This window comes from Musa acuminata, chromosome BXJ2-5 (genome assembly GCF_036884655.1).
Source record: "Musa acuminata AAA Group cultivar baxijiao chromosome BXJ2-5, Cavendish_Baxijiao_AAA, whole genome shotgun sequence".
NCBI lineage: Eukaryota > Viridiplantae > Streptophyta > Magnoliopsida > Zingiberales > Musaceae > Musa > Musa acuminata.
The window spans coordinates 11,030,423-11,040,589 of NC_088342.1; the positions used below are offsets into that span (position 1 = coordinate 11,030,423).

The 10,167-nt window shown below is 40.8% G+C and overlaps 1 protein-coding gene and 1 long non-coding RNA gene across 2 annotated transcripts; both read left to right on the forward strand.

Annotated features, from left to right (window-relative positions):
• Positions 1–260: 260 nt before the first annotated feature.
• On the forward strand, positions 261–6,434 carry LOC135612492 (uncharacterized). Its single transcript, XR_010486985.1, has 5 exons — positions 261–735; positions 876–978; positions 5,411–5,572; positions 5,665–5,798; positions 6,022–6,434. It is a non-coding gene; the product is annotated as an uncharacterized LOC135612492 (long non-coding RNA).
• A 1,763-nt stretch (positions 6,435–8,197) lies between these two features.
• On the forward strand, positions 8,198–10,069 carry LOC135612493 (transcription factor GHD7-like). The gene is made up of 2 exons (XM_065108860.1): positions 8,198–8,696; positions 9,615–10,069. Exons 1-2 carry the CDS (start codon positions 8,301–8,303, stop codon positions 9,918–9,920), a joined length of 702 nt encoding a protein of 233 aa, XP_064964932.1. The 5' UTR covers positions 8,198–8,300; the 3' UTR covers positions 9,921–10,069.
• Positions 10,070–10,167: the final 98 nt, after the last annotated feature.

Consider the following 10,167-nt stretch of genomic DNA (forward strand, 5'->3'; position numbering starts at 1 on the left):
AATTGAGAAATAAAAAAGGAATTAGAGGGATTATGAATAGTAAAATATTATTTTATTAATTTTAAAAAATATAAATAATAAAGAGATTATGAATAATATGAAGATACTTTTTTACTCTAAATAGTAAACTCCTATATATATATATATATATTTATATATATAAAAGAGGGCGAAACTAACACAGGAAGAGGCGGTTCAAAGAATTAAATGGAGAAAACTATTGGTTTGCTAGCAACCCAATTTGAGTATTTTGAGGATGATAATATATCTGAGATTTGGGGAAGAAGAAATTAATAGTATAAATTGGTATTCTAAATATGCTAAAACTGATAAACTAGTATAATTTAAAGACGCGATTGATCTCATGATTTATTATATGTTATTTAAATTATCATATAATTAATTAGGAATTACAAAAAGACTTCTGATCAATTAGATTAGTGTTTGCATAACTTTGATCCAAATCTTTGGTTCGTTTTTCACCTAATTTTGGAGGCGATTATTGAGTTTGCATCGGTGATTAATCTACTTGCCATGGATTTAGGGTTTCGTGCGAGTGGCGGATCCCGGCAGTTTCGATATCCTTAATACGACGAGGGGAAGCGATGCCGGATCTGCACTTTGGGGGAAGGGACTGGGCGGAGTTCGGGTCTCCTTCTCTCTGTTTCCTGAGGGCCGGATTGCGTCGAGGTACGCCTACGACGGAGGACGTCCGCCGGGGAGAGGAGCACCCAGGTTTGATGAACATTGGTCAACTGTAGGGTTTTAATTAGTATTAAGCGTTGATCTATATAAAGATGATAAGGTCTTCAACCTTGCGTCTCTTCATGAGAATCTTTGTTGAAATCCTGCTGATCTTTGTGATGTGGTTTCAGCCCTTCTTCTATGTTATCAAGGTAGATCCATCATTTATGAATCACCTGCAGATGAACCTCGTGCTGCTGGAGTTTGTGGCTGTGCTGGGGATCCCCAAAAGCTGTAAGACCTGTCTCTTCGTTTATGCTCTGTGTATTAATACCCGAGGCTGCAAATCTTCGGTTACCATTGTGAAATACCTCATGCTTCAGTAGATTCTAACACTGGTCTGTTTGTGGCTTGAAGTGGTTGACGATCTAATATGCATGCTAACAATTTCCTAAGCACTCTACATATGCTCTGTGTATTAATATCCGAGGCTGCAATTCTTCGGTTACCATTGTGAAAGACCTCATGCTTCAGTATATTCTAACACTGGTCTGTTTGTGGCTTGAAGTGGTTGACGATCTAATATGCATGCTAACAATTTCCTAAGCACTCTACATATGCTCTGTGTATTAATATCCGAGGCTGCAATTCTTCGGTTACCATTGTGAAAGACCTCATGCTTCAGTATATTCTAACACTGGTCTGTTTGTGGCTTGAAGTGGTTGACGATCTAATATGCATGCTAACAATTTCCTAAGTACTCTACATATGCTCTGTGTATTAATATCCGAGGCTGCAATTCTTCGGTTACCATTGTGAAATACCTCATGCTTCAGTAGATTCTAACACTGGTCTGTTTGTTGTTTGAAGTGGCTGATGATCTAGTATGCATGCTAACAATTTCCTAAGCACTCTACATGCTGTTGAAATATCAGTACTTCAGATAATTTACATGTTCTAAATGACTATATCATCCTTAGAAGGATAATTACTAGAATGGTAATCATATTCCTAAAACTTAAAAGAGTGTATTTTTCTATAAATTACTAATGTATCATTAGACTAATTTAAAACATGTGGTATAGCCTCATGCATGCCTAACCAGCAAACCCATCAATGTGGACAAATGGCATGGGGTCGATATAGGAGAAAAGTAGGTAAGGACGGTTGTAGCATGCATGCCAGCATGGATCAATATGGTTGTTCATGATCTTGCAAGGAAGAAGTTATGCATTAGGTTCAGACCATAACCAGATCATCATGCAATTATTTTGCTTTGTGTTTTTGTTGTTTGGTTATGGTCTTCAATCTTCATATTGCTATGACTTACTGGTGCTATCTTATATAGTTATATAGAGTAATGATTTTGCAAGTACCTGACACATGGTAGAAAGCTAGAAATGAAACTGGGAAGTCAAATGCTTTCCCAACTTAGATCTTCTCAAATTAACTGAATATATTATATGAAGTTTCCATCATTGGATAGTGAAGACCCTTTTCAAGTTGGAGGACATGTTGATAACTATCTGGTACCACAAATTCAATGTTGTGCCTGACTGCAAACTCCCTATGCTGGCTCATAACACATGCTACCTGCCCACATGACAGCGTGGTTGTTACAATTTAGCATGACATAACACAGAATTGTATCCTTGAGTGAAGATCTAGATGAAGGAAATATGAACTCTAACTTAAGTTCTTCCATAGCTTTAATCCATGATCTTGTTTATTTGTTCAAGAGGTGTTAAAAAGACTTATTAGACTGATATTAGGTTTTGGCCTTTGGGGCAATACATTGGCTTGATTTTCTTTGTCATTTGGTGACCTGGATGATCAGGGTTTGAGTTACGAAAATAATTTACTTGTAGAGGTAAGAATGTGTTACATTGAATCTATCTATATCCTGCACCGGTGGGAACCTTGTGCATGCAAAAATAGCTTGCCAATTTTATTGGACTTATCAACTTAAGAAATTTATAGGATTGGTTTGTCATCTTTTCTTGGTTTCCCAAAAGAGGGCATGTGGGCTCCTTGTCTGTTTTATTAATTCGAGGAGTTAAACAAGGGACCATTAATATTCTCTCTTGGAACAACTTTAGTAGAACAAGGAACATATATCTGACCAACCCTTAGGTTTTATCCAAAATCCTATTTTCCTTGAAGGTAAATCCTGTCAGTTTATTCCTTTTCATGTTCCTTATTGGGACATAAGAAAAGGATATCATGTGATCTAGGGACCACCTAATGTGGTGAATTGGTTCAGATGTGTTTGTTTGTGCAGTTGCGAATGACCTGAGTTGTTTATGCAGTCGTGACTTCATAATATTCTTGCATCACACTTCTTCCCTTCGCATCCTCTTTACTTAGAGCTTGGCAGAACAGGATAAAACATAATGAGACTCGTTGTGATGAGTTGGTGGAGAAGAGTTTGCTTAACCAGTGGGAAAGAGATGAGAAAATGCGACTTGGCCCAAATATGCAAACAAGTAGTTTATGCTTTCTTGCTTCTTGTTTGTCAAGATTCTTTAGGATTTCTTCCATTGGCCATTTGGCTTCAAAAGAGAGATGTCTAATAACTAATTTTGTTAATGCATGCATCAAGCATGTCCTTATTGGAAGTAAAATGCAATTTTCTTCTATTCATCTGAAAATTTAATTCTGTGGTGGCCAGGGAGGAGGTGTGGAGGTGGGTTTTCTGAGATGGATTTCTTTACAAGACTTCATTTGAGAACTTTAAACTTTTCACAAAAATGATACTGTTATTCTCTGCTAAAAAAACATTGAGGACAAGTCTTGAATGCAAAGTAAGATACATGGATATCCTGGTGGGCTCTCTGTGATGTCTCATAGACAATCTGATTTGTAATGTAGTAGTCACAGATTTTGGTCGAGTGACAAGAAAGCTGTGCAGGAAGGCTAACATGAAAGGGAAATTGGTGGAGGATTAAAGCAAATTTGAAAAGAAAAATTAATTTCTGTTCCAGTTATATCATATTTTTACCTCCAATATTGAGATGTGACCCTTTTATTTGAAATGGTACTTACTCTGTGGCTGACATGGCATTTACACCCTTACTTTTGGGTGACTGGTTTTTCTTTTGGTCATGATGCTTTTATAGAGCCATCAAATTCCACAAGTATAGATCTAGAATACAGATCAATCTACTATTCAGAATGTGGACTCAATCTAGATCTCCTTGAGAGAAATGCCACCAGAGCCTTGTAATAATACCTAGAAATTCAATTTGTTGAATTGCAATTTATTATTTTAATTTATATTTTTTTATTTGTTCAGCATATTGTTTAGATTTTTGCCTACTTATATTTTGTTCTGTTAACTGACCTACCCCACTGATTTCTATCAGCTTCTTCCATAGGAAAGAGTTCAGGTTGTCTAAGATCTTTCATATAATTAGGACCGACTATGGATCTCTAGACCATGTAGTTTAAGAGTTAAAATTTTAACCAACTTCTTGGATATTGTGTGCTTAGCTTCTTTGTACTATGTTGGATTGTATTGCACTCTATGCCAAAACAACTCGTCCAAGTTCCTTATAAATTCTATTGATATAAAGGTTCTGTAAGTCAATTAAATCTTTATATACTTCTGATGAAAATTAAATCGAGGTATTACAAATGATGAAGCCTTAGAGTGAACTGTTTATGCTTTTCCACTACTATATATATTGTGAACATTTCAGTCATTTCAAGTATGGTACATGTCATTTGGAGTTATAAATACCATTGTGAGTAACCATTTTCATGACATAGCACCAAATGTCAGCCACCTCCGCACCTCGGAACCCTCATGTGGCACGAGGCCAAATGGGGCACTAGGTAGCAGGATGGTGGCATGCTGCATTCAGCTTGTCATCATCTGCTTGCATGTCACATTGTCGTGCAGCCAAAACTAGCCTATTTTAGATCATTTTGGCATGTTGTGGTGCTCGCGGCATGTGATATGAAATATCAGTCATCCCAACATCTTGAAAACCGAGTGGCTTATCGTTAGATGGGGCTCCTAGGTAGCATGGCCGTAGTGTGCCACAGTTGGCACATGGTTGGATGGGGCTTCCGGGTAGCACGATTGTAGTGTCTTGCACTCGGGGAGTGGACTTGAAACCCTTAGGTTGCATAAGGTTGGATGGGGCGCCTTAGTGGCAGGATATGAGTGCATCATGCATGAGTTGCCACCGCTCACCCATGGCATTGTCATGCGGCCAAAACCAGCTTGTTTTGGACTACTTTTGCACGCTGCTGCAGTTGCAGCATGCGACACGAAACCACAATTATGTCAGCGCCCTGGATCCCTCGAGTGGCATAGGGCCTGATGGAGCTCTTCAGTAGCAGCATGGTCGTGCTGCACTTCCCTTGTCGTTCATCCACCCGTTGCCCCATTGTGCAGCCAAAACTATGTCGTTTTCATGCCGCAGTTGCTGCACCATGGGGCATGAAACATAGCCATCTAAGTGAAGATTTGCCAAATGTAGAAAAATGTAAGTTGTCTATTTTCCTAGAATAAGGACCCTAAAATTATTTCAGTCAAGAATCATAGATGATAAGAACAATTGCTTGAGCAATATCTACAATATTTCCTTTCCTTGGTTCTGCATATTTCTATTGTCATGAACAGGATATCTCTGGCATTCTGATTACTAACTTGTATTTTTTTGTCGCTGCTGATTTCTTCGTGTGTGATTGCATGGTTGCTGTCTGTGTGCATTAGTTTGCCATTCATGACAACCACCGAGAAATGAAGGCCACCATTCATTTGTAAAATGAATGGTAAAATGAGCACATTAAAGAAAATTGTGGTTCAAGGTTCTCTGAGACAGCTGCCCAACATGGCCAAGCATATCGCTCTTCAGATATTGTGGTCTTGTTATGGGTATAGTTCCCAATCAGATGTACAGTTAGGATTTTTGTTTTTGAAGAAAGGATGCCAGGGGATTGCTAACTTTGTTATTTCTCTCGTCTTAGCAAAAGAGATGATATCTGGACCAATGTCTTGTCCAAGAAAGAATAACCAAGTCTCCATAAATAGCGAATTGGAGAGGTATTCACACAAATCAAACGAGATGGATTGGAGTAACTCATTACTAGCGTAGAGCATGGTATGTATCATCTACTACTCATCTAGATGTACGAATTGTATGGTAAAAAACAAAGTGTGATTATGCTCCCAGTCTTTTTTCTTGTCTTTTTTTGCTTCTTGATGTTGTTATTTCTCTCTTTAAAAAGAACATTGTCTTCCTCTCTTGACATGATCATTGATATAATGGATAGATTACACTTTCCAGAGTACTGACAAATTTGATTCCTTCATTTACTTTCCAGGTTCATCTAATTTACTGATGACATCTCCTGGTGAAACATACATATAAGGTCACAGTTGCTCGAGCGACCATATCATCAGATGCTCAAAAGTATCATATAAAGTCACATCAACAAAGCCATGGTTGAGGTGGCTCCTCGGGTGTAACTGTTTACCTCGTCTTCAGAATTACATGGCAGATGATTGATTCATCTTTCCAGGCTCCAAAGCCATGATGATTGATTCATCTCGTAGATACCATGATGTTAGATATGGGCAGTGCTAGCCACTTTGAATTACATGTTCTTGGTGTTTTCTGCATCATTATGAGTTCTTAAAGGATTTTAAATGTCAATTACAGTTTCAATTATCACAATGTATAATGGATACAGAATGGTAACTTAACTTTAGAGGAATAAGGAGGAGACATTTATAATATTTTCCTGTAAAGTCGTGTGGAAAAGGAATGGAGCAGAAGTTAGGAGACTGGGAATATCTTAAAAGAAAAGATTCATCACAATCCAAGTTGAGATACTTTTGTTTTGTAGTGTGTATATATCAAAGGATTCTTCTGAAAAAGAAGGAATTTATTTACTTAGAGAGAGAGAGAGAGAGAGAGAGAGAGAGAGAGAGAGAGGATTAACAGCCGCTCCACTAAAACAGAGGCTTATTATGACTCGTAAATGACAAGACCTAATTAGGTGAGATAGTTATCTTTTCCGTAACATTCACAAAGCTTGAAAAGGAAAATGAAAACTAAAATTTCTTTGGAGCTTTAAGAAAATTTAGTGCCAATTTGATCCAATCATATGCTTTTTACACTTCATCTAACAAATAAGCTTTGCAAACATACAACAAAAGTGGATAATAGCATGCATGCATGGTATTTGCAGCGGATCTCTTGATGCCACTCTGTAGGAGGTGCATACTTCATACACGATAGTAACTATGTGCAAAACACATTTATTCTTTCTAAGTGCTTTATTCACATTTATCTTTTCATGGATCACCTGAGGAGAGAGAAAGAGAGAGAGAGAGACGAGCTTAAAATCCGGTTGAAATACATATTGTATATATATGGAATTTTACACCATATCCACATTAAGGACAAAAAAAAAAATCATCTATGAGATGCTCCGAAAGAGGAAATTATAGAAAGAAAGATTTTGTTTTCCATATAAGTTGGAAGAATGAAGCGCGCATGCATTACAAGTCTTGTGTTTCTCAAACTACCATGAACCACTCATCATCATCTATTATACCAAAACACAGTCTCAATTTCAAGTCTCTGCTCGATTGCTCACCACAAGAAACTTCCACTAGGACAAGACTTGTCTTTCTTGCTGTCTGGCTGACAGAGAAGGGATCAAAAATAAATCATGCAGAAAAACAAAATTGTGCTGTTTAAATGATTAAAATCTTCAAGAGTCAGATTCAGGTAAACTCATCAGCACGCAACAATGACACACACGTGATCAGAGCAGACGGTTTTAATCTTTTCACCAGTTAACATCCGGAGAGTGTTCGTCATGTTTCATATGGACTTGTATTTTGCTGCAAGTTATTTTCTCAGCCCACCACCACATGATCTTCTTCCACCTTGCACCCATCAGAAGCAGCATCATATAACACAAATCTTGATCCGACCAGTACTGTTCTCTGAGCTGTGCAGACAAGTATGGATGTCGTTTGAACAGCTGCAAGTGGGTTTATGTCGAGAGTAGAAAGGAGTCGGGCTTTGGGTTTAGCATTAACATGATGCTGTGCGAGGGACAAGATAGATACTAGTGTTGTTTTGGCCTTCTTCAACCTCTGGATCCGCAAGCACCACGTGTGGACACTGGCACGCCATCTCCTCCCCTACCTCCAACACCAAACTCCATGGCGGGCGCGTTGTCGTCGGGCAAGTCATGCGTCCGGACCATGCGATGGACACTTGTGTGGCGTGAGACTTCACGTCGACTTCTCGGATGTCAAGGGATCATCACCCGGCACAGCCGAGTCGGTCGCAGCTAGTGGGGATGCCACCAGTCCCTGTCTCACCGGGGAACCAGAATTCCCAAGCGTTCATCACCAAGCGTTCGACGTTGTGCACCCATTGACGTGAATACCAGAGCTTTTGCAGCGCCCAAATAAAAGGTGGCAAGGAATCCTCCACGTAAGAAAAGTAGTGATCGCTATATCTCTTCCTTGCTCCTCATTGGCGACAGTATCTAACCACACACCACCCATTTAACTCCCACCACATCCACAACCCTTCCCCTTGTCCTCCTTCCCCTCTTCTGCGGCCGTTTCCGGCCACATGATCGCTGCCATGTCGTCGTCCAGCCTATGCGACGTGTGCCGCGGCGCGGGCGGCGCGTGCCCCCGCTGCACCGACCTCAACCGCGCGATCCCGACGATGTTCAGCGAGCCGATGCGCGGCCCCGAAGCGCTGCATGAGTTCCAGTTCTTCGGCCACGACGACTCGGTGGCCTGGATGTTCAACGATCCAAAGGATCATGTGCCGCCGGCGGAGGAGAGCCACGCGGTGGCGGCCGCCGGAGGCTTCAAGTATCTTGATGGCCTGGGTGATGCTTGTGACCCCGGCCATGGGCTGACCTTTGACGTCTGCTTGAACACCACCAGGCCGCCGGAGCCCATCCCGGTCTCCATGGCGGCTTTGGCCATGGGGCAGGCAGCGTCGGGTGCCACCATCGTGAGTGGTTCAATCCTCTTCATCTCATAGCAGTTGTGTGGTTATGGAGCCGTAGGCAGCAGCATAATTAGTACCCCCCACTCCTCTTTCCTGTTTTCGTGCTGTATAAGATTTCGTATTTTATGCGAATCTAAGATTTGCTTGTAGGAAGAGTAATATGATCGACCTCTGCCAGTATATCAACCAGTATCAACAACAAAAGTATGAAAAATCAATCAAAATTCTTGTTCCCCAAGAAAACCTCTTTTAGAGGATTTGTCTGTAGAGCCTTTAGGTTTGTTGATCTACCGATTAGTTGAGCCAGAAATAGAGGGAGGCAAGATGATCTAGAACGAAAAAGGAGATCACATTGCACCACCGTTGTTCTTATCTGATAGCCAATTGTGGTTCGTGTAAGATTTCTTTTGACAGATTGGTAGAGGGACCAATCATCTTGACATTTCTTCGTCAAGTCCTTGTCAGCTTACTTGTTGGGCAGTACATGCTTAATCTGCATATCCATACCAAGTCAAATGGTCGGGCATCTCCTGGTGTTACTTCATCCACCATTTGCTGTCAGGCCAACAAGATATCTTTGCTAAGAACCGATCGATTACTGTCTCCTTTTTATTCTGTAATACCTGCAAAAGTTTCTGATACGATCCACACGTTTGATGAAAAGGTTCATGTTGGTGATTTACTGGATTTCCGAGGTAAGTAGGACACAATTTTGGACGGCATACATTTAGTTAGTCACCGAAGCTATCATCATTCGAATTGCATTTTATTGCTGGAGTATAATGGCCATGTGTATATGGCAAGAGAGATCAAGATCATGCATCCCAATTATCATTTCATGTAGCTGTTCTAGCTAGCCATTTCGATCAAGGTTATACTACTGCTACTTAATTCTCGTATGGCTTGAAACCTTCTCTGTAGATGTCCTTCTCGGGCAGCACATTCACGGACGCTTCAAGTGGGAGCAACAAGGAGGCTCGAGAAGCTATGGCTGCTGCAGGTCAAGGCGACCCGAGCATGGAGAGGGAGGCCAAGATCATGAGGTACAAGGAGAAGCGGAAGAAACGGAGGTACGAGAAGCAGGTACGGTACGCGTCAAGGAAGGCGTACGCTGAGATGAGGCCGAGGATAAAGGGGCGGTTCGCCAAGACGCCGGAGACGAGCCAGCCGCCGGCGGAGCCACCTTACGATCCTGATAGACTTGACTTTAGATGGTTCCACTCCTAGCTAGAGGAGGAGGAGGAGGAAGAAGAAGAAGAAGAAGAAGAAGAGCCACTGAATCATGCAATAAATAAACTTGGATGTTGAAGCTTAAGCTCTGGGTATTATGATCTGGTGTAGCATAATTTGATCTTTAACTGCTGCTATTTATCGAGCGTGCTGTGTGTTATGGCTTGCCTGACTGCTTAGATTTGAGCGAGTGAGCCTGAAGGAGGGAGGGAGGGAGGGAGAGGGAAAGCTCAGCTCCCCAAGT